The following is a 25894-nucleotide window of genomic DNA, read 5'->3' on the forward strand; positions in this document are numbered from 1 at the left end:
CCACATGCCATGGGGGAGATGACGATTATGTTGCACGACGTGCAATACATATTGGGCATAGGTATTAAAGGTTCACTACTGGCTGAACCTGCTGAAAGGGAGTGGAAGGTCGCTATTGTTGGTCAGTTTGGGGAGCCCATGTCCTAGCTACAACGGAAAGGGATATTCACCAGCGGTGGCATCAACGTTGTTGAAGTTATGCAGTTGTGCCATCGGTCCTAGGCTATGAAGACCCAGTCGACAGCCTATTACATGGCTATTGTCGGCTCTACACCACTGGCGGATAAGACCAGAACCGGCATGCGACCTCACCCAATACTAACCGTCAACGTCGACTAAGACGAGATCGCCTGGGGTGCGGTGACGCTAGCCTACATGTATCGGCAACTGGGAATGACGTCTAGGGTTGGTTGCATGACCATTGCTGGTTGCCTGACTTTTCTTCAAACATGGATTTACGAGTACTTTCCGGCCTTCCGCCCTTATCCTCGTCAAGCAAATGTGCCTAATAAGACTAGGGCGGAGATGTGGTCCACGCCCAAGCCAGGTCGTGAGATCAACAGGCTGAGGGACTGCAGGAGTATATTGGACTCCATGACGGAAACTCAGGTATTGTACATCACATCACACTTTGTTATTCATGTTATTTTAATTTTAGATTATTTGTATATGTTAATTTTGCTTGTATGCAGGTGAAATGGACTTTGTACATGACTTCTCCAAGGGCTTTGCTAAATGAGCACCCACGCACCACCTACATTGGGGGAATCACTTGTTTTGATATCGTCGAGGTGTATTTGCCGGAGAGGACAGTACGAAAAGTCGGCTTTGTGCAGGCTATTCCCCCCCCCCCCCCTATCAGATCAACCCAGGCTATACGACCGGCACACGGTATCTATTTCGTGACCTTTGCTTCTCCGCCTATTTACACGGAGGTATGGAGTAGGTTCCCCTATTGTGGTCGCCTTGGTGATCAGGCACTTCGTCGGGCATTTGTTCCATCAGAGGCTGATCCTAGTTACGTTGACTGGTTCAGAGTGTCCTCCCACCTATACGTCCTCCCTGGCGAAGGACCGAGTGCCGGTTTTGGTCTAGCTGAAAGTAGAGCGGAATACGTTAGTTTTTTTAATTTATTTGTTTTCTATTATGTGTTTGTTTTATTTAGATGTTGTTTAATATCTTATTCACACCCTTTTTCTTTTTTTTTTTTTTTTACAGTTTCTAAATGAATGGATCCTCATGTTGCGGAAATGACATCCCGGGAAAGACATGCTTTAGATGTATACGTTTCTGATGTTAGAGATTTACTTGCCGAATGACAAGCTTTTAAGGGGCATGGCCCTTCATAGACTGTTGATTTTTGTAATTGAAAACTAATTTACATCAATGCTAATATTTGCTTACCTCAATGCTTTTTACATTATAGTTAAATTAATTGACATCACAGCTTATATTAATTTACATCAATTCTATACATATTGAATTTCATCCACGTATTGAATCCCATCCTACATGTGTAGTAAAACTAAATAATAATGTACACAATAGTATCATTATGGACTATCTACAAATTGAATCCCATCTACATGTATAGTTAAACTAAATAATGATGCACACAATGTGTTACACTATGGACTATCTAAATTTACAGCATCTTCAGCGGTGTTATTAGGTTGTGGTGGTCGTGGCCCGTATAGTTTATTCCAAAGTAAAATCCTACATCTAAAATGTGTTTCTATATGTCTGAAGAATTGTCAATTGCTTCTCTCCATGATTGCTGAACTGGCGGCAGTGGAGATGAATTGTCGTTCATTAATAGTTGAACAAACTGATTGGGCCATGGAAACAGTGAAAAATCACGACCTACTGGATCATCTGCAATTATTGAAAATAAGGTTAGTAAGATTAAGCTGTAACAAACTAATTTAAATAACGGCAAGGAAAGTCATGTACCGGATAAGTTGAAACTAAACTTAATTCCAACTGAGGATTGTGTTTCCCTACCACTAGACCCTCGACCACGAGAAGATGATCTATTATATTCAAATGCGCTTTTATTTCTTCTAAGGGTTTTGCTAGTGGTTGGTCTTCCCTTTCTAGGTGGACTTGCGCAAGGCTCGGGTATATCGGCTCCATCAGAGTGTAATTCATGTTCAAGTACCAGAGACAAGCGTCGTACAACAGCCGAATCAGCTTTTAAGATTTCATCGACCAACGATTGAAAGTAATCTTTGTCGTCGGCGTTTGCGTGCCATACTCCTTCCTTGGTGTCATCTCCTACCTCTGTGTACGTCAAAGTACTCCAGAATGGATGAATGTCATCCAAACACAAAGCACCTTGTGAATCGATCGACAGATATAAATAATAAGCACGCGACAATCCATAGGTGCGTTGAAGTACACAACCGCATTTGTTAAGTACATAATCACCCAAATCTAACATACGCTTATGCTCAAGCCGCAACTGCTCCACGGCAAAAATAGATACATGGCGATATAAAGGTCTAAAGAAATGATGTCGCAAAGACCTTGAAATAAAATTTATGGATTCCTGTAGCGCTTGTCGGATCCTGGCTTGCTGGTTTGTTATTTGTCGTATGCCATTTTAAACAGGGTATCAAATGAGCTATTACTGCTACCAAGATAATACTTGAAAGACGAGTGTTGACTTTCAACTCTGTTGGTAGTCTGGTTACCCATGTGTAAACAGTCATTCCTCCATGTACGCACAAATTTCTCTTTATGTGGAATCCAAGTTCCAGCCAAATATCGAACGACTTTTTTGTTCCTAACCGACCAGGTAGTCGCAATCGATTGCCATATCTCTTCAAATTCATCGAGTGTAGAACTTTCAATCAAGGGGTTCAATATACTTTTTTTGAATACATGTCCTTATTGATTTCTTTTCCCGCCACACAACTTGTCCACCATGTTCTCAACGTCGTTGGTAATATGCCATATGCATAACAAATGCCGCACATCTACATTAAACACAACATTGAACGTAATTAAGACATATTCAATAAAGAGAACGACAATAATTAATCAACAAAACCTTTTTACATGGGAAGAAATCACGAATACCTGCAGATAAACCCTCATCTCGATCAGTGACAATGATGCTAGGAGTCTGAGTTGTGCCAAAAATATCTCTCAATCCCTGTAACACCCACGAATATGACACAACCGCCTCATCTCGCATCAAACAAAACCCAACCAAGAAGTTGTGATTGATTGGCGTCATTCCGATTACTTCACACAGTGGCCACTTTTGTTTGTTTGTTTTGTACGATGTATCTATCAACACAACATACGACCATGTACGTATCATTTGGATTGAGGTAGGATTTGCAACTAATAATCTGCTCAAATCCCCTTCACTATCCAAGTCTGTCCAAACCACGTAATTATGCTCTGTGGCCATATAAAAACAGTGTTGAAGGAAAGTCCTACCCTACATCTCTTCTCTTCTAATTGACTTCTAACATTGTATATTTGATTCATACTAGTAAAAAACCAGAAAAATTTTCTCTAATTGAAGTCATGATAAAGGCAGATTGCATGCCGGTTGCACTAAGCTGTCGTATATGCTGCCAAATATCTACATTCAACCTATTTGCCCTTACATGACCATCTCTGTACACTAAAAATCGGTGGTTATGTCTACCCTTTTTCCAGGACACACCCACACTGTCCAAGGTCTTTCTCCTGGTTTACGACTACTTGCTACAATCATATATTTACACCGACATGTTCTACTTTTAGAACCAGGTCGGGTAGCATTATCTAGGTTTGCAAATCAACCCTAATATTACCATAGCGGTGACATCTTAAATACAAACTAACTCTAGAACGTCCTTCTTTTTGTTTATAAGAAACACGTGTAAATTGAAAACCAATAGTCATTGCTATCTCATCGGCCCAACTATGTAATTCATCTACGGAATCAAATTCCCTATCCGTAACAAATCTACCAGAGTAATCTACATTGTCTCCTAAGTTTTCAAAGTCCTGCAAATTTAAAATATGAAATAAACCATACATTAGGTTATTAAAAAACTATACTTACAAACATTAATAATAAAAATATTCAATAATAAACAAAAATTATAATTTACTTTAATAATTAATATTAAAATAATAATAAAAAATTAATATTAAATAATAAGAAAATAATAATATTAATACATAATTATAAATTATTTAAATTAATAAAATACTAATAATAATAATAATAATAATAATAATAATAATAATAATAATAATAATAATAATAATAATAATAATAATAATAATAATAACAATAATAATAATAACAATAACAATAATAACAATAACAATAATAATAATAATAATAATAATAATAATAATAATAATAATAATAATAATAATGAGAAAATAATAATAAATTACAAAATAATAATAAATTAGAAAATAAAATAATTTACTACAACATATATTAAATAATAATAATAATAATAATAATAACATAAATTGCTAAATAAATAAAAAATTATTTATATAATTTACATAATAATAATGTAAATAATAAAAAATATATAAATATAAATAAAAAAATAAAAAAAATTAGGTCGCAAAAATCGTGCGAGTGGACCACGGAGGAGTCGCACAAAACGTGCGACTGGACCGCGTCTCAGTCGCACGTTTTGTGCAACTAAATCGCGATTCAATCGCACGTTTTGTGCGACTCCTCCGTGGTCCACTCACACGTTTTGTGCGACTGCAATAATTTTTTTTTTTTAAAACATTCATTCAAATCGATTAAAGTACGTACCCGATTCGATTCATAGTCGCATTCGTTAGCCATAGTAAATCGATTTCAGCTATCAACTTGTTTAAAATCAAAGAACGTTTTAGAGAGATTTTAGAGAGATAGTACCGTGTTTGAATTCGTATATCATGCAAGGGCACTACTGAAAATTCAATATATATAGGGTTGCGATAGAAATGTTCGGGATTACGTTTAAACTTTAAATTTAATGCTTTTTAATGTGATAATAGTGTTATTAAGTGAGATTTACGTTTGTTTAACAAATTTTAAGTCCAGGGGCAACATCGTTATTTCATTAAGCGGGTGGCATTAAAATAAAAAGGGTGGCGATAAATAATAGTGCCCTTAAGTTTTTTACAGGAAGTATTATTATCCTATGAGAAGAAGTATGTTAATTCCCCTTTTTACTTTGTTTTAGCTCTTTACCCTTTTAAAACCATATGGGGCCGGGAAGTGCCCTAAGACCTACCATAAATTGTTGATTATACTGTATGGTCCTATGTTGAGATCATTTCTATTGAGTTGATTTAATGTACATTTATAGACTTTAAATAATCACTAAAAATTTTAAAGTATCTATTTATAATCTTAAAGTGATCCACTATATATTTATATCTGATTATTTTTTATTATCTGAAAGTGATTCACCTTAAAGTAACTATTTATAGTTTTACATCTATCAATTGTAATCTTAAATCGGTCACTTACAATTTTATAGTGATCACTTTTATAGTCCTAAATTAATTATTAAATGGTTATTTATAATTTTAAAGTGTTCAGTTACAAAAATAGGTATGAAGTACCTTGATAAACAAATTACTCTTTCAATGAAAAACAATGTTTGTAGGAAATAAACAATTCAAATAAAGAACACAAAGATTTACAGGGTTCACCTAATGTAGGTTATGTCCTTGGAGGTGTGTAGTATCTTTTGATTATACTATAACAATGTAGTTCCAAGAATTTTTATTAAAGAGAATTATAATAGAGAATAAGAGAAAATTAAGGCTTATTAATTAGGTTAGGAGTTATTTTGTGGATGATTACAATGAGCATATGAGCTCTCTATTTATAGAGTCTTATTACAATAATGAGTTTGCATATCAAAAGCTACGAAATAATAAGCCATTTATGCTCTAAAAAACCAAAACTGTTCGAAATAGAATCCAACGCTACTCTGCACAACACTGCTCGTTCGAGCAGTGATTTCAGAGCTCACTAATTGCTCCAGACTAGGTGCTCGTTCGATCACTAATCTTGCTCGTATGAGCACTGTATTCCTACACATTTTGTCTGTTTCTGATTACGTGCCTCGTTCAAGTCATACCTTCTACTGAGTGCCTTTTTTGAGCATCATTGACAAGATCAGATTAATTTTGCACTTGCTCATTCTTATCATTCATCATGTCTAATTATTTACATCATTACACCCATCTTTAATTGAGTCAGTCAATACACTTATAACTGCATGCATTTACACTTAAACACACATTCAACTCATACTCTTAATGCACATTTTTAATACACAACTTAATGTATAATTTAATGGTGCACTCAAGTCACAATAACTCTAACAGCACTGATTACATTTCACCTTCTAAACTTGAGTGGTATACAAGGATTATTAGGAGCGAAAAATTATAAATTGTGGTATTTAAGGCAATATAAGAGGAGATATGAAGTTAGTATAATTAATAATGCATGAGTGCAAGCTAAAGACGTAGAAGATGTCTCTAGAATAAATGATAGAATTATATGATAAAACTTTTGTATGGTGGAGAACTCCAAAATGTTATTAGTGCATATGTGCCTTAAGTAGTAGTAGGGGAATCACTCAAAGAATTATTAGGAACTAGATGGTTTGATGAATTATTATTATAAATATATAAATTGAAACAACTAAGATATATTTGCTTGTAATTCACCACTAAACATCAAGAAAGGAGTATAAACTATGTACTATACATCAACAAAACATTTAACAATCAAATGAGTAATTATCGTTAATTTGTATTTTTTGACAAATAAAAATAATTTTCAGATTGTCATCGACAAAATTTTCTATTGTAGGTATTTTATATCGACAAAAGGTCCTTTTGGGTAATTTTTGATAATTTTTATTAATAATAATCTAATTTGTGTGAATAATTATAATGGTAATTGTCGCAAAAACTATACCAATAAATTCAATACAACAAATCACATGAACAATATTTAGGGCGCAAAACTATCACAACTTATCTTAATTGGATTGCATAGGGCAAAAACTTTCACATTTTCTTATACTTCTTCCGTCTCTGAAAGTTTTTCGCTTTTTTATTTGGGCAATTTTCATAGCTATTTCAGATATTAATATCATAAAAATATTTTAAAAAAATTTTAAAGTAATTTTTTATACATCAAAATAAGTTTAATATTTTATTTTAGGTATGACCAAAAACAATATTTAAATTTCTCTCACCAGGGTCTAATTTACCCCCCAAAATACGTGCAAGTTACCTAAATACCCTAATATTAGGGAATCCAATCCAAGAACCATTGTTATCCTGGATTCCTGCCTCTCCATCATCCTTGAGAAGAGCACAAAAATGGCAGGGAGAGTCCACACCTTACAATACAGCCTCCTAAATCTCTCTTCCATCAATCCCAAGCTCAATTTCCTCAACAAGACTTCGTTTATCCGATCAAACCCACTTTTTGGATCTTCCAAGACATCCTTATTCTGTAGCTGTTCTTCCGCTAATTCTCAGAATGAAACTTTTGTCCTCACTACACCACTTTATTATGTCAATGCCCCTCCTCATATGGGTAGTGCTTATACCACCATTGCTGCCGATGCCATTGCTCGCTTTCAGGTTTCCTCTTTTTCTCTTGATTTGATATTACTGAAATACAATTTTACAAAATTGGTTTTCAATTTAGTGTTACTTTGTACTGGGTGGAGAGTGATTTATTGTTTAAGTTCCTAATTTACTTCAAATTTTTTATTGGATATTTGGATTTCTGGGGGTGAAAGTGTAGTTTAGTTTATGTTTGATTTTTGTCTTCAAATCTATTATGGAGAATAATTATTGGGAATGTTATGTTAACTCTTTTTTGAGTCAATAATATGGTTAAACTTATATGTTGTGTCAACAATATGTATATGTATATATATAAAGGTGTATTTAGCTTGTTGAAGGCATGTCTGGGTGTGATGAGAGTTGGAATGTGATACAAAGAATACGAAGAAGATTTTGGCATATTGTTTTCGGAATCATAAGTGGTGTATAGGGGATTGCATTGCTATTACAATTTGCATACTGACTTGAACTTTTGTCACCTAAATTGTCCTGTGCCATATGCTATGAACATTGAGACATTTAATGTTGGGCTTAAATTTAAGGAACTATCGGACATGTATTCAAGATTGGCACAAGTCCCAAGTCCAATTGTGAAGTAACATTGTTGACCATGTTTAAGTATCCGATGTTATTGTGAAAATTGCTGGTAATGTTCTTACCAAACGAAATTTGAAATTGTCATGCCATAATTTAATAATGGTGTAGAAATTGATTTTTTTTTTTGTTCTTGTTTGTCTCTTATGGAAGAGGTTAATGGAAAAGAAAGTCATATTTGTGACTGGCACGGATGAGCATGGGGAGAAAATTGCTACTGCAGCAGCTGCAGTTGGTTCCAGCCCCAGTGAGCATTGTGATACCATCTCGCAAGCATATAGAACTTTGTGGGAAGAGGTTTAAGACGTAATCTTTTTACTTTGTTGGTTTATGATAAATAAATAAAATTCTGATAAATAAAAATTTCCTCTTATGAAGTGACTCCATCCATGACCTTGCAGCTTGATATTGCTTATGACAAGTTCATCCGTACGACTGATCCTAAACATGAAGCAGTGGTTAACGAGTTTTACTCTAGAGTTCAAGCCAATGGTGATATTTACCGGGCTGACTACGAGGGTCTTTATTGTGTCAATTGCGAAGAATATAAGGTATGTTTTTGTGAGATGTGCTATTTTTACGTCAGTGATGGTGGGCTATTAAATTTTAAAAACAACTCTTCTTTGAGTATCACAAAGAAAAGTTCGAGTAAGCAACTGATATATGGGTTTAGGTTCTAGTTTTCTTCTGGTGAAAACATTGTTCTTCACAAAATATAGGACCTTTTTCCTAATTGTGTTGACTCGTACTAGTTGTTATATCAGCTTTTTGCTTGCTGTTTTTGTTGGCCTATGCACACTCAATACGCTTGCTTTCTTTTACAATACCTTATGATTAATGTGATTTTAACATTATCTTTGTTTATGATGAATTGTTGTAGAATATATAATAATCTACATCTCACACCATTATATTGCTATGATCCCTTAATTATAAATAACATTGGTTATGATCTTGATCGTTAGCCTCATTATTGATGGCTAACTAACAATGAATATTTTGATGTAATCTATTCATACACCTTTAGGTCATTAGTGACTTCTTTGAAACTTTTTTTCATAGATATATGCAAGTTTCAATGTCATATTAGACCTTTTTTATCGTATGACTTGAATTAAATACTCCCTCCATTTATTTATACGTGTTTTATTTGAGTGTTGTTACTATTCATCCCTTAACCTTAATTTTGTATTTTGTTCTTTATTTATAGGTTAAACATAGTCAAGTTGGATCCTGTTTGATTCATTTCAATAACACTTTATTGATATAATTTTATAATTTTTAATTATACACAATTATAAATATTAAGGATTGAGTTAGGGCATTGGATAGTGTGCAGAACCAAAAGAGACATTTATTGAGAAATGGGGGGAGTATAAATATTGGAGTACAATGATGAATGCTAACATAGACGTACAATTGTATTGGGAAAGAGGACGTAGTGATGAACTAAGAAGCCCACTTTTATCCATTCTTCAGCCAACTCCACAAGTTCATTGTAAATTATGATTGATCATTAACTTTAACACTTTTATAACATGAGAAACATAGTTCTTTTTTTTTTGCAAAGCTTTACAACTTGGGCGACGTGTTGCGATTACGATTTTTTTTTGCACTATGACTTGTATACTTAAAACTGTAACGAGGGTAGCTTTGAATGAAAATTGTTGGGCAGTGTACTGTTACCTGATTCTCTGCTTGATTTATGTATGTTTGCAATTTGTTGCTTAATTCACATGTTACATTTTGCGATTTGCAAGGTGATGTATGAAATTATTTAATACTTGTACTCATCAGTTCACATGTTTCAGTTCACGATTTGGTAGATGTGTATAGTTGTGTCTATTTGTGCTTTTGGGTGCCAAGTACTATAAAATTACTGACTAGTCCCACCTCATTGAAAATATAGGATGTCAAAGAATTGAATGAGAATAACTGTTGCCCAGTTCATCTTAAGCCATGTATATCTAGGAAAGAAGAGAATTACTTCTTTGCTTTATCAAAATACCAAAAAGAATTGGAAGATCTCCTGGAGAAGAATCCTGATTTCGTGCAGCCTTCTAGTCGATTAAATGAGGTAAAACAATATCTCTTCCTGCTTCTGCATATTGCCTTTTGGTTGTTGGCTGTCTTGCTGAAGGATGTAAAATCATTGTGGTTGATCATATTTGTATAAACTCTAGATAAAGGCAAAGGTTTTGTATATATAGATTGGACTGTGGAGACGGCCTGTTTTGACGACCATTATAAGGGATAAATTACATGATCTATGATCCTATTTTTATCATGAATGAAGTTCAAGAATTTGTATATGAGATGTGTTTTCTGAATGTTGTTGCATATTTATTCCTTGAGTAGCAAATTTTGAGGTCTCCTTTAAAGAAATTTTTTTCATGCTTATAAAATTTTGATGTATTTTAGCTTTTTTTTTTTTATTAATGTCATAGTTCATTTTTTGGTGGTATAATTTGTTCTTGTATCGGTGTTGTATGCTTATTATTTTTGAATGTGACCTTCTTTGCACCTATGGGTGGTGTACCTTCAAGAAGTGTCTTCTGTTGTGGACTGCTAACTCTTTTGGCAATCTGTTATGAGTAATAGATTAAATGTTGGTTAAGTCATTTATAAAAAATTATGCAAATGAAAATATGTTTTCATTATTTGGTCACATAATTCTGTTCAATTGAACACAAAAATTGTGCTCATTGCTTCTTCAAGTAGTGTGAGATGTTTTAGTTAATGTCATCGCTGAAACATGTTTCATAGATTGACTCAATGATCTCTATGTTCTTTAATTAGATTGCTATATATACATGTATTATTTATACTTGCATTCATTGTTAACTGGAACAACATTCGGTTTGGAATGGGAAGACGAAACGCAACCTAGATTTACTCGGGAACGACTGGGTACGAGATACATTATGTATAAAATATATTACATATCGCCTAACTGAGATAGCTAATTTTTTATGCTTAAATGTAGTGCATCTGTAGGAAGTCTGTAAACGAACAACAATTAGAAGTAGATCAAGCTCCATGTTGAAATTATCATTCCAGAATCATGACGGAGCTAATGATTCTTGTGGACTTGAACTCTCAAATCTGTAAAATATGGCATGCTTGACTTGTGAATTAACTTTCTTGGTCAAAAAACTTGTATCTTGCAGTGATTATGTAGAACTTTTAGTCTCTTTGATGATTTTCTCTAAGAGTGACTAACTTGAGTATATGATCTTATACAATTTTTAGGTCCAAGGCTGGGTAAAAACCGGGTTGAAAGATTTCTCAATTTCCAGAGCAGCTGTTGACTGGGGTATACGTGTTCCTGGTGATGATAAGCAAACAATTTATGTTTGGTTTGATGCATTACTAGGGTAAAATTCTCTCTGATTTCTCTGAATTAGATGATATTTGGCCAATATCCAGCTATATTTTCTGGTACGATTTAGTATAGCTTGTATCATATACAAGCTCATTCCTATAGTAATCGTCTTCCAATATTCTTTGATCTTTTTGCTTATCATGTTGCTGTTTGAAATATATGGATTCAGTTAAGCTTCAGTAAATCTTTCTAGAGCTACAATTTTCAACAGCAACCATACAACAATGTTGTAGACAATCTCTTGTGTTATTTGTGTTATTTGTTATCTACATAGGAATTGAGGCTGCCTTTTCTCACTTTTGAGGTCTAATTATCATACTAATTTTTTGTTAAATTTCCATGGAGTGGATCAATCTCTTGCTACATTGTTAGACATGTTTGACTGATGTAGTTCTATTGTAGGCATATACTCAGAAGAGGGATGCTATTACATTTTTTCAACTGCTCATTTGCTCTTACTCTTAACACGCTGATGTTCATTAGTACTCCTGCTTGTTAAGAGCATCTCTTCTTGCATCGACCTTCTCTAGACATGTCTGATCCAACGCTTTAGTTGTCTCCAACAGATATTAAAAAGGCTTCAAGAATAGTGCTTTTGGAGGATTAATTAGAAGTGGTAATTGCATTGCTTAATACACTTTAATTTGGCCTGTCCAATTCATATGGAGTTAAAGATTAGCTATTTCTTGAGTTTTAGATTAAATGGGCTAACTTCTTAGTCAAAATCATTCGATGATATTCTCTTATTGTGTATTAGGAAGAAGCAGAAGGTTGTTATTTATCAGAATTGTATAAAGCCCCTAAACTCAGAAGTAGGGTATCTATAAACAACCTCCTCACTTTAATCCGTGAGGAAACTCCGTAGAATTGGGTGATGTTGATATTAAGCATTTGGTCTAGAAGGAATAGCCACCTAGGTCATCTTTTTTTTTTTCCTCGGCTACTCAGAAGGTTTGCTCACTGGTGGATGTAAGAACTTTGGGGCCTGTCAATATGACATCTGGAAAAACTGAAATGGGAAAATGGTTTAAAAATCTATTGAGGATCAAGCACATATCATTCTCTCTTCTTGTCTTGTCTATTTTCCTTTAAGTTACACTATATATCATTGTTTCTGCTGAATTTCCTGCCTACCTTCTTTCCCTTTTATCTAGTTTGAACAGTTCAGCAATCTCTAAACACTGCTCTTATTATCATCCACCAGGTACATTTCAGCATTATTGGAGAACAATGAGCGACCTAGTTTACAAAGTGCAGTTGCTTCTGGCTGGCCTGCTTCACTCCACTTAATCGGCAAGGTACAACTTTCTGAGTTTTTAATCATGGTTCAAGGCTGCTGTTCTCTTATGATCCTTGGAAAAGGATTTCTTAACTGTATTCTGTAGGTCTTGCTCAATAGTTCTGTTACATTTTGTTTAGCCTTTCTGTGGCTTTGGTTTATTCTTTATCCTGAAATTGAAACTGTCAAGACAAGTAATTGCTGATTTGTGGTTCATGCTAAAGCTGATTTCTGTTTCTTCTCTTCCTGTTGAGATTGAACTGATCAAGGCATAGAATAGGGCAGCCAATTCCAGTTGACATTATCATTTGCAAATCCTATAACTTGTACTTTTGATGATAAATTTTTGGTTGTATAATACCTTTATATATTTGGGGAAAGGAGAGGGGAGGAGACATCCTTTGCCTAGCTTCTTTAGCCTCTTGGAACAAATATTAAGCGTTAGTGAAACATTTTTATTGTCATCTACATAAATTCCTTGTGAAACGCTCCACTTGGCAATCATGTACATTTTGACATTTAATAAAAAAAACAATGGAAGAGGAGCTACTTGACCTTGAAAATAAGACTTTTTTTTTGGTTTGCCATGCTTCAATGTCCAATATGATCGGGAAGCTGATAATTGGAAAAAAGTAAATTTCAATTTGTACGTCTGAACATCAGTTTTCTACTCCAAAGTCTAATGAATTTAACCATTAATCTCTAGTATACATCTGTCTTTTAGCTCTATGATACTACTTCAGCTTCCAAAGAGCATCTCAAAGTTACTGCAGTAAATTGTATTTCGTAATAACAACCCATATCAATGAAGAGTGAGGACCAAAAAACTTGTTTTGTTTAATAAAGAGTTTCGGCAGAAATAAGCTATTTTTGGTTCGACAATTTTGGTATTGAACTTTGCAAGATGATTATTCTAGTAATATTATCTTGTTTTAATGCTTAGTGAAAGACCAAGAGAACTTTCTTGCTAACTGATATCAGATTGATGCCTTCCTCTATCCTATTCTCCTTGGAAAAGAGAGGGGGGCATGTGGAAAACAATGGGTGAATTCGTTCTTTGCGATCAGGGGCATGTGGCTTGCTTAACATCCTTAATGTAGATTATTGATGTTATATCAATTAAAAGTCCTACCCTCCGCTTTGCAGAACAATTTTTTCTTTAATGCATACAAAACACTTTTAAAATAAGGTTCGGATAGCAATGATTTTCGAAGAAAGAAGAAAGCAAGAAAATAATTTTACTGGCATGATGCAACAGTAGAGAAAAATAAGGGTTTAATAAATTATTCTTTAAAATACCTAACAGAAATTGGAAAATCTTTTTTTTTTTGACAAATAGAAATAGTAAAATCAGTGTATATATGCAGAAATGAATTTGGAATGGGGAGATTAGTCAAAAATCTAAACATTGTTAGGTTCCTTTTTTAGGAAAAAATTCAATTGTATCTAAACTACGCTGCTTATTTTCCTCAAGGCGCATACTTCAAATATGTTTTTAGGAGTATTTATGTTATGTGCATCTGTTTGTTCAAGTGTCAAACTATTAGTGTTACTTTGGAACTTCACTGATTGAGAAAACTTGAAATCCTTTTTTGTTTGAAATGTTCATATACGAGAGGAGACAACTATGCTGAGTCATTCGTACTCCTAATCTTCAAGTCAAGTCTAGCTCTCCCCTTTGTTGTCTCAAGTGTTTCATGGAAACAATGCTGACTAATGTTTAAAGTTCTCTAATAGTGGCCTAAATACCTCGAAACCCTCTTTACTTATTATACATTTTTGCAGGATATTTTACGCTTTCACGCAGTTTATTGGCCAGCTATGCTGATGTCAGGCGGGATAAAACTCCCAAAAATGGTTTTTGGCCATGGTTTTTTGACCAAGGTACTATTGCTTGCTTTATTATCAATGTCAAACTGTGTTCTGTCAAATACATGGGAAATGTGATGCTGTTAAAAAAGCTTGTGAGAATAAGGCCGCTCCAAGAGCATATAATCTTTTAGCTTGTAGTAATTTGGAATTTTTGGTGTATTTAATAAGTCTCTGCCTAGACTATCTATGCGTTATCCGATTATGCAAAGGGCTTTGATAATTTTCTAAGATACGTAATGTTACTTATTGCGTTATTGCCTCTTGATCTTTTCTTTAGAAGTAAATGATCTGTAGATGCATAGTGTTTATGATAAAAAAAAATATTTTGCCCCATATTGTGCCAGACCATGTGACCAAGTAAATACCATGTGATCAAGCACAGTCAAAGATGTAAAATAAAAAACTAAGTACCTTATGTGATGCCCGTTGATGTGGGCTACTGTTAAGTTTTGTATTTGGCTGTTATACTTTTTGTTGTAATAACCAGCATGAAGATGACAAAGAGGAAGTTGAAATCTAATAGCATTGCGTCTGTGAATCTGTGATGGTTGCATTACAGAAAAAGTTCTGTAATTGCACGTGTTTGTAGTTTGTCTTATGTATAAATTTTCATATTATGCAGCGATGCTTTTTATTTTAAAAATATAGGATGGCATGAAAATGGGGAAGTCTTTAGGCAATACTATCGAGCCAAATGAGTTGGTGCAGAAGTTTGGAGCTGATGCAGTACGATATTTCTTTCTAAGGGAAGTTGAATTCGGAATTGATGGGGATTACTCGGAGGATCGGTTCATCAATATTGTTAATGCACATCTTGCCAACACAATTGGTAAAAATCTACTGCTTGTAGTTTTCCTCTTGAACGTGTAATTAAAGGTAATTACAGATTATTCGTTTTGTTGATTATGTTATTCACAGGAAACCTTCTCAACCGCACACTTGGGCTTCTCAAAAAGAACTGCCAGTCAACATTAGTTGTTGATTCTGTTGTTGCTGGTGAAGGGAACACATTCAAGATCAATGTGGAAAATCTGGTGAGGCCTAATTGAATTTAAGTGAGTTTAACTGATTGGCTTTCATTTGAATTATTCATTGGCGTCACCTATGCCAAACCGATGTACAACATTCCATTACCATTGATTAACTTAATTCCCTTCCCATCTCGGCAGGGGTTGAGGGATGGACGTACGGTACCTTACCCTTGTATTGACTAAGGAGGTTGTTTCCAATTGACCCTTGATAGCAAATATGATCTACCAATTTACTTAAATAAAGTGCACATGATTAATGAGTCATTTCTCAATAGTCCCTTATAATTTACAACCAAATAACTATTCGAGAATAGGCAAAATTTCCAAAATGATGTAATTGATTTTTATTTGAATTGTCTGAAATATATAGTATAGCAATAATTAGTTGTTCTCCATGAAAATAAAAGGGGTGGCATTGATATTATCCACAAGTAATTATATATTACTAATCCACGAAAATGAATTTGCAATTTAATTTCATATGTTGTTCTTTTACCCTACAATCTCATTTCATCATTCAAATTTAACCATCATCTTCTCCACTTCGATTCGAGGTCTTCATAATCGGAGTCGAATTGAGCATGCCGTGCTTGGTGAAATGATTGATATGCTTCCCAAATCCTCATCTATCCCTTTCGATTTGCTGCATTGTGAAGCCAATGTGAGAGCTTTTTGCTACAAACATGGAAAAATGTGGGATGGAGATGGAGGAGTACTTACAAAGCTGCTATTAACCATTTCCTCTCAAAAGAGCTTTTATTGTTCTACAACCTTTTGTTTTTGGCTCATCGAGGTGAACCTTATATATGATTGTCCTTATTGAATAACGACTGTAGTACATAAAGAGCATTTGGGGGTTTTCATAACTGGATCAATAGAGTTTTGCACTTCTGTTTGTTTCTGGCAGCCATCATTTTCATGTTGAAATTTTGACAATTGGGTCAATATCTGACCAGGAATGGTGATAACAGTGGCTACTTATTGCAAGTGCCTATTTGGAAGGTTTTAATTGTATTATTGATCATGTGTATTGTGTATTATCAATTATCTCATAAATAAAAAAAAAAAGCTAAAGACAAATCGACTTTCATGTGTTGGTTTCAGTTTTTGCATGTCAGAACTCTTGTAATCATTTGTATAATTTTTTTTCTTTGCAAACATTTATGAAGTCTTTCATTTTTGTTGCTTTGTCAGGTACAGAAGGCTAGTGCACAATATCAAAATCTTTCATTGTCATCTGCCTGTGAGGCTGTTCTTGAAATTGGGAATGCTGGCAATGTTTATATGGACAAGCGTGCACCATGGTCTCTTTTCAAGCAAGGGGACACAGCTGCAGAAGCTGCTGCCAAGGTTTGTTCCTATTACTTCTATTGTTGCAAAATTTTAACAGTTTAATGCATTAATTAGCCATAATTGTGGTTTAATTTAGAAACTACAATTGATTGGGAAAATCTAATGGGAACAGCGGTGTGATATGGGTGAAATGGAGAGAACTTGTTAGTCTAATTACCTTCACTCATCAAGGTGCCTTTGATCTAGCATTTGTGATTGGCTTTGTGACTTTTGGTTTCGCAAGGTCAAGTCCCACAAGTTGCACTTTGGGAATCGGGATTCTCCATGTCCTACCCAATGAAATGACCTTCATTCAGTTTATTTGCCCATGTCTTGTGGATTTACTCGGCCTAGATTATACTCTCCAATTTTTATCCCAAAATGTTTGCGAATAAAACTTCCACAGAAATTGGCCAAATGTTGTGTACTAAGAGGTTTAAGAGGAAAAACGGGTGAAACATTGTAAGGCAAACTTAAAAGTAAATTCAAGGCTTTTACGTAGCCTGCAAATTTTTCTAAATAAATCATAAAACTGCAAAATCATGATTTAGTCATAATTTTTATTTCCCCATCATTAATTTGTTTATCAAGATAAAAACTGAATTCTTAATTAAAATCTGACAAGTATATGTGTAGTTTGGTTATCGAGGAAAATTGGCTGCTGCTTCATGATTTCCTTGTTCAGAAAGGATGATTTTACAATACAAACAATATACAAACAATCACCACTGCTATCACTGTTGCTCGCATCATCTCAACCCATAATGTTTCCTACAACCCAATACCACTGCTACCTAAAGGTTGTGGCTCAGATCATCAATCTAACTCGACCTTATCTCTTTTGACTTTTAAGGTTTTACATAGAAGAATAGATTATGGGATTGTGGGTTGAATTTGCTATTTTTTTGTTCAAGGAGGGCGGCTCTTAATCTCGAGTTCATGTAGTGGCAGGAAGTGTGCTATGTGGTAGTTGCTGTGGCGGTGTAGTAGGTGGTGAGGGATGAGAATTGCAATTTTTTTAGTATTTGTGGTGGTGGAAACTCTGTGGCTGAGAGGATTGTAAGTTGTTATGGTATGTGGTTCTGTTGGTGAGAACGTTGGTTATGAAAATTTAGTGGAGTAAGGGCAGAAGAGACGTTGTCGGCGTCGATTGACAGTGGTAATGTTCATTATCTTTTTTTTTGGGAATTTATATAAAACGTCCATAAATTAATCTATGAAAAGGTGCAAGTTCTTTACAGGCTAGAATTGTGTTGTTTTGTTTTTTGTTCCCACTTTTACTTTAACTTTCTAAATATTTCCACTTTCAAAAATGATAGAAGATACTCGTACTATAGATGGGTTGATTACATCTCCGGTTGCGCTTTCTACATTAACACCCAGTTTTTAAAATCAGATTACCTGAACTTAATTTTTTTCCCTATATACAATTACCTCAAGAAACCGGAAACCCGCATAAGGATTCAACCAAGCTCTTGATAACAATTTGTTTGAGAAAGAGGCTAATTGCTTTGGGTTTTGTACGCAAAAAATCAATTTTTATACTGTGTTAGAGAAAGAGGCAAAGTAAATAAACAAGAAACAACAAATTGAAGATGAAGAACAAGTGAAGACACGAAATAATTCAGGAGGTGTTCAAGAAATTTAACTTGAAGACCACAAAACCTACCCAAACAAAGGGAAGCTAATTGTATTGAAGATTACACATAAGAATTTCTCACTTATTTTACTTGCAATGCACAAAGATTTCTAGTAAGAACTCTCCACTTAAATCTTAGGTGGCTCTTAGTCTTATTTTTAAAAATGCTCTCGCTACTGTATTGAATGAAGTTTCGGGTAATTTACCTCAAGAAATAAACTCGGTTTATCGATCACAAAACACAAGCTTGGACCAGGTGCTATCAGAAGCTTGCTCCCGTTGCTGCTCGCGCAAGAGGATGGTGCTCCAGTAGGCAGTAATTTTTTTGGTGGATTATTGAGTCACAATTCAACAATAGGAATGAATGGCAGTTACTATATGTGAATGATAATTTGAACCGAATTTCTTAGTTGTAGACTATACCTTATTCGGCTTTATCAGACAATTCAACAATAGGGATATGACCCAAGAAAATGGAATCAGTTGAAAATATTGAAATCATTATAATGGGGAAAATTTATATATCTTCAATTATTATCATTAAATGTTCTGGAATTATTAACTGTAAACCTTACTGAACATTTTCTATTCATTTAAAATATTTTTGGCTCATTCAATTATGTGCACTTTGTAGTTTGTACAAATATGAAGTTGCATATTTTTGCTATTAAGTGTCAAGTCAAAAACAACTTATTTGTTAATACAAGGATAAGGTTTTCATACATATAAGTACACAACCCCCCGAATCCTTTCTAATTGCCTATGTAGGAACCATCTAATAGCATTGGGGCAATGGAACATTGTTGAAATGTTTTCGACTCTATTTGTCAAAGACCTTATAATGTCTACAGAGACAGTTTCCGAAAATTTTCTTCTAAGAATAAGAAACGATAATTATTGTCCGATGACTGTAAGACTTATACTGTTCTTAATCAGTTGTATATGTGAATTCTTCTATATGGGTGCAGGATCTTGTCGTCATATTGGAAGCCATGCGAATCATTGCCATTGCATTAATGCCAGTCACGCCGAGCTTATGTTGGAGAATATACTCTCAGCTTGGTTTCTCAGAAGAAGAATTCAATGCACTTACTTGGGTTGGGTCTAATTCTAGTGCTTCCTCTTTCTCATTCTAGTACTTGTATATGGCTACCGAACTTTTACCGACATGGTTTGGATGTGCATTTGCAGGATGATACAAAATGGGGCGGTCTGAAGGCTGGACGCATCATGCCAGAAGCGAAACCCATCTTTGCTAGGATTGAACTTGTAAGTGATGCAGATAAGCTCGAGGTTCCGACTTCCAAGAAGAAAGCCAAGAAAACTGCTAAAGCTCAAAGTGCTTAGATGACTTGTACATTTATATGTTACTAGTATTTTTTCTCAATTATAACCTTGGATTGAGAGGAAATTTTGTCTGTTGTTTTTCCACAAAATGGTTCATTGCCCTAAGGTTCTAGATCTTTTAATATGAAGCCTTTCCTTTCAACTTTCAAATTTCAATCATAGTCAAAATATGCGGTAATGGTTGTGGTCGCAGTAACGGAATGGTGATACAGTATCGGAATTGATGTGGTTATCATAGTGCCTAAATATTGATTGAAACCGTAAGATACCCCTTGATATGACCCAAAATGCGGTTTTTTTATTACAAAGCGGAAAATATTGGTTTATATTTTTGGAAAGCTTTACAATACGGACTACGAAGCGATGTGGCCTTGTTTTTACACTATGCTTTCGATCGGTTTGAGTTTAGTTCAATACTAATGATTTTGGTTTAAATTAGCACTTATTTCTTATAAATTTAGTACAACTTGGTACTTATAAGTTAAGGTGAAATTATCAATAATAACTAACACTTGTTCGATCTGCTGAAAATAAATTTACTTATTATTTGTTTTTTAATAACTCCACCTATTATTATTATTATTATTATTATTATTATTGGTGAAAATAGATCGGTGTAATGTTTATTTGTAATTGCTAACTTATAAAGGTCTAGAGAAGCTTATAAATAATAGGTGCATTATACTCAAAATATATGGATTTATTTAAAAATAAATAATATATAAGCCTAAGTTTTAAATTATTCTAGTATTTATCTTTAACACTAAATACATTCATCATTTAGTTCATGACTTAAATTGTATAATAATAAGTTGTGTTCAATAATAAGTTTAGTTTGAGAGAGAGTAATGTTATGGGTTTGTTAATGAATTGATTAAGGAACTAATGATTCCCTCCAAATTTGAACATAGTTGAATTCATTTAAAAATGGTGAATAATTTTCACCTTCAAAAGTGGTTTTTTTTTTTTTAATAACCGAAATTACATAGTTCGGGTTAATAATGTAAAATACATACGTCCTACATACTTAGTCCGGAAAATAAAAAAAATACATAGTTCAATTACTTAATCTCGGACAGCCTTCTCAAATCTTCAACAAATTTGGTGTAGTTTAAATCGTTCTTGATCATGTGGTTGTGAATTTTTTTTCGATCGCCGACTTCAGATTTTTCACATCAACAACAAAAATGATGCATTAAAATTCTCATAAATTGCCACGGTATTGTAAACAACCAAAATTTCATTTTTGTAAAAAAAAAAATCATCATTATACCATCTCATTTTTATTCAAAAATTCAAATTAAATGTCCAAAAAAAATACAGAAACCAAAACCAAACAGCAAACAGCAAACAGAAATGGTAGCTAAACAGGCGCCAAGTAGAATTGATCAATGGCACCATAAATGAAAACAGAAACAAGTGTCATAAATACCAAAGACAGAGTCTCACATTAATTACAACTACAAGTAAAACAAAAATGGCTCCAACCAAGAACCTATCCCACCAACAAAAAACTCAAATAATGCAAAATTTATTGTGCAAATTAAACAAGAAGGGAAAACCGATGCTAAGTATAATTAATGAACTCACAACAGAGTACAAAGTCTATAGAAAAACAATCACGAGATTATGGAAAGAAGTTCAAAAGCAAAAGGAAAACAACAACACAACCATCAACCTCAACAACAAGAGGGTTGGGAGACAAGCACCCAACAAAATCCAATTTGATGATGAGAAGTTCAAGTCCATCAAATTTGAACTAAAAGGCACTCAACATGCAGTGGCAAAACAAATGAAAGTATCACAGTCAACAGTATCTAGGTTGAAGAAGGACAGAGTTATTAGAAAGCATACAAACGCTATCAAACCCACACTGAATGATAACAACAAACTACACAGGTTAAGTTTTGCATTATCTAAGTTGCAATATGATGAACACACTGATTCTTTCAAGTTTAAGTCACATAATAACATTGTTCATATTGATGAAAAACACTTTTATCTAACTCGAGAATCACAGACTTACTACCTAGCACCGGGTGAAGTAGAACCACATAGGGAATGTCAGTCCGAAAGATTCATCCCAAAAATAATGTTCATGTGTGCTATTGCAAATCCAATTTTTTTAACTAATGGTGATGTGTTTTTTGATGGTAAGATAGGAATATGGCCTTTTATTACTCAAGAGCCTGCGAAAAGGAGCTCAAAGAACAGAAAAGAGGGGGGAATAGACCAAACCATAAGAGCTAAGTGGCCACACGGAATGTCAAAGCACATTTTTATTCAACTGGATAATGCAAAGCCGCACATAGCACACAATGACAATGAATTTATGGAGGAGGCATTGAATGATGATTTTTTTCATACAACTTGTACAACAACCACCAAATTCTCCTGACATGAATGTACTAGATCTAGGTTTCTTTAGTTCAATTCTGGCTTTGCAATATCATAAAGCAGCCTACAATGTACCAAAATTACTAAGTGTTGTGAATAATGCATTTGACAATTTGAGTTCACAATGTTTAAGATTTGTTTTCATAACACTACAAGCATGCATGATTGAGACCATGAAAAGGCAAGGGGCTATTGACTATCATATCCCACATATGAACAAAACCAAAGCTGCTAGGGAGGGGACATTGCCTAACTATCCAAGTGTGGACAAATAATTAGTGGTTGTATCTCTTCAACATTTATTCATAAGGATCAGTTCAGAGACAATGTCTCAATCGGTGGACATGATAGGGTACCAGCAAGACAACATCACCATCACATGAAGCCAAAACAATGAACAACAGAACCACCAGCAACACAACATCACAATCACAACAACCCAAAATAACAGCAAGACAAAAACCAGCAAGACAACATCACCATCACAACAACCCAAAACATTGAACAACAGAACCAGAGTTAACAATGATTTTGGGAGAAAAAGCAATGAACAAAGCATCCAACAGAATAGGAGAACACAAATGTTTTTGGGAAGAACAAAACAGGAAGCACAACCATGAACAACAACTTCAGTCAACCAATACAATCAAGAACAGAACAGGAAGCACAAACCTAACACAGCAGCCTGAAGAAAAAGAACGAACACCAATCACTTACCATGTGAAGCTTAACAATCATGCATTTTTTGGACGAATTTTTGAGATCTTGAAATTGGGATGTTTCAGATGTAAACAACAAGTATAAAAATTTTGATGTTGTTTAAAATGAAACATTTGTACTCATGCTTACATTAATGAAAAAGGTGGTTGTTTTTACAAAACTCTTAGATTTGTTGTCAATCTTAGTGTGAAATCATTGAGCAAAAAACGAACATGTTTGCGCTTGAAGTTAAGGAAAACAATCCAAACCCCTAATTTTTGTTCGTTTTTTTTAGTGGCAAAAAAAAAGTTGCTCTCACTTGAAGATCATTGAGCAACTAAAATAAATGCATCGAAAAACCCTAAAACACAAAAATTATCATCAGCCAGAACGCAACCACAGGAACAGATTCATACTCAAAAATGGCCCAAGTTTGTCAAGCCAATCTTCTTCCTCACAATCAGTGTTAGAGAAAACAGCATCAATAGAAGTAGTCACAATCAGGATAAAGTTCAAGCTCAGGGGTGTAAATAGGTTCACTTTCAGAGTCTAGTTCTCTACCCCACTTTGGATCTGACTCAACTGAAGAGCATTCATCGTCATATGAGTCAAAAGACTCATCATCATAATACTTAGGGTTTGATAGAGGCGATTTGGGGATTTTGAGAGGGGAAAAATCAGGGGAGTTAAGACTCTTCAGAGGTGAGTTAATGGCGGATTTAGGGTTTTCCATGAAGATGGAGCAAGGCAAAACAAAGTGTAACATCCGTTTTTTCTAAAAATAATAATAATAATAATAATAATAATAATAATAATAATAATAATAATAATAATAATAATAATAATAATAATAATAATAATAAATAAATAAATAAATAAATAAATAAATGAATAAATTTCAGAAATTAAAAAAAAATAAATAAAAATTTAACTCCCCATTAACAAATAGCTTCCCACTTCTCCATCTAAATCTTATAACTAACCTCACTTACCTATTATAAATTAAACCAATTAACCTTAATTTCATTCACATAATTACCCACACTTCCGTTTTCTCCTACAAACTACTTCCTCCATCTTCCAATTGCTTAAAATTCAGTCAAAAAACGCAAGATATTGATATTAAAGACAGCGAATTCGTAGGCAGAGATTATTAGGAGCGTACGTTGTCTAGGATCGCATGACAAGGTAATTCTCAATGTCCATCTAATTAGGACTATCCCGTTAGTATTATGTGCTAAGTGATAATTAATGTGTTTAAATAGAATGCATGATTTTATATGACATTATTTTATATGATGTTATGTTTTATATATTCTCAAATTATAATTACTATTATTTTTGTCAAACTTGAATTTATAATTATTATTTTGATAAAATTTATATTATTATTTTAATATCGAAATTTGATAGGATTTATTTGAAAGAGAAATATTTATGACAATAATTCCTACTGCCACCAATTGATGTTAGAATGATGATTTGAAAAATGAGATTTCAGTTGGATATTCCTGAGATATATATTTATTGGGAAAAATTACTATCATAAAATAAAATGTATAATGTATGTTTGTGTGCTCGCGACTAATTATTAAAATATATTAAATCACGTAAAGCGTAACATGAGGGAAATGAAGCTCTTATATTTGTTGTGACCCAAGTATAAGGGTGATGAACAGGTTGCCCTGTTTGGTTAGTATAGCTGCCGACATGTATTATTATTTCTGATACTTGATACGATGTTTGGTCTTCCTTCTATTTCTTGTGATCCAAGTAGAAGGGGTGTGCACACTAGGGTTCCCTGAGACTACTCTGCTGACCTTGAATTATTTGGGGTGACGACCTCTTGTTGAAGTAGGTATAGGGGTAAAGCCTCGGCCTACTGGCGTTCTCGTTCCCTCAAATTAAAAATTGATTATGTGTTTGTCATTATTAATTATCAAATTAATAAATTGGTTTATGTGGTATTAGATATATTGTTTTATGAAATTGTTTTTCTTTTAAACTCAGCTATATATTATTTTCTAAAATTACTTACAATTTGATTATATATATTTTTTTAAATCATTTTCAAACTGAATCGTTTTACGGGATGGAGTTGGAATTACTCAATTTCCTGATTTTGGGAGTTCTTCCCTTGTTTTTCTTGCATTCTTATGTTGCAGGTTATTGATTGTGTGGGAATCGTGGAGTGAGGATCACTTAGAAATATAGCTTTTATTAGAGTCATATTTCAGTTTAAATTTTTCTTTTGTTGTTTAAATTTTATATGGACACAGATTACGTTTCAGTCTTTTCTTATGTTGTAAGACCCTTTGTTGGATTTAAAATTATTAAGTTATTTCTTAGTTGTTAAGCCTTACATTTATTTTATTAGAAATAGATGTGGCGGTAACACTCCCAAGGTGCGCCGATCGATGCAGCTGACGCAGCTACCATTCCAGATTACATGTCATAGTTCCTCTCCATCACTCGTCGATGGATGACACCACGAGGTATCATCGCCGCTGTCAGTACGCACCGGTTGCACCGACGATGACACAGTTTGTAAGTATTTTCTATATTGTTTAATTTTACCTACCACTCATAATATAAAAATATTCTAACTTTTATATGATTGCAGGCACAAGGCGTGGTAGCTGTGATTAGCTCTACCCACGAGGAGCATATGCACGAAATAGCCC

The 25894-nt window shown here is 33.9% G+C and overlaps 2 protein-coding genes across 2 annotated transcripts; both read left to right on the top strand.

Annotated features, from left to right (window-relative positions):
- The first annotated feature begins 7267 nt into the window (after window positions 1-7267).
- On the top strand, window positions 7268-20270 carry LOC130802682 (methionine--tRNA ligase, chloroplastic/mitochondrial). The gene is made up of 12 exons (XM_057666696.1): window positions 7268-7647; window positions 8383-8526; window positions 8631-8780; window positions 10139-10306; window positions 11482-11606; window positions 12819-12912; window positions 14679-14777; window positions 15414-15594; window positions 15684-15799; window positions 16991-17146; window positions 19736-19864; window positions 19959-20270. The coding sequence occupies exons 1-12, from the start codon at window positions 7381-7383 to the stop codon at window positions 20112-20114; spliced, it is 1785 nt and encodes a 594-aa protein (XP_057522679.1). The 5' UTR covers window positions 7268-7380; the 3' UTR covers window positions 20115-20270.
- A 1321-nt stretch (window positions 20271-21591) lies between these two features.
- On the top strand, window positions 21592-22512 carry LOC130802635 (uncharacterized). Its single transcript, XM_057666644.1, has one exon. It carries the CDS (start codon window positions 21592-21594, stop codon window positions 22510-22512), a length of 921 nt encoding a protein of 306 aa, XP_057522627.1.
- Window positions 22513-25894: the final 3382 nt, after the last annotated feature.

The sequence above is a fragment of the Amaranthus tricolor genome, chromosome 16 (assembly GCF_026212465.1).
Source record: "Amaranthus tricolor cultivar Red isolate AtriRed21 chromosome 16, ASM2621246v1, whole genome shotgun sequence".
Classification (NCBI taxonomy): Eukaryota; Viridiplantae; Streptophyta; class Magnoliopsida; order Caryophyllales; family Amaranthaceae; genus Amaranthus; species Amaranthus tricolor.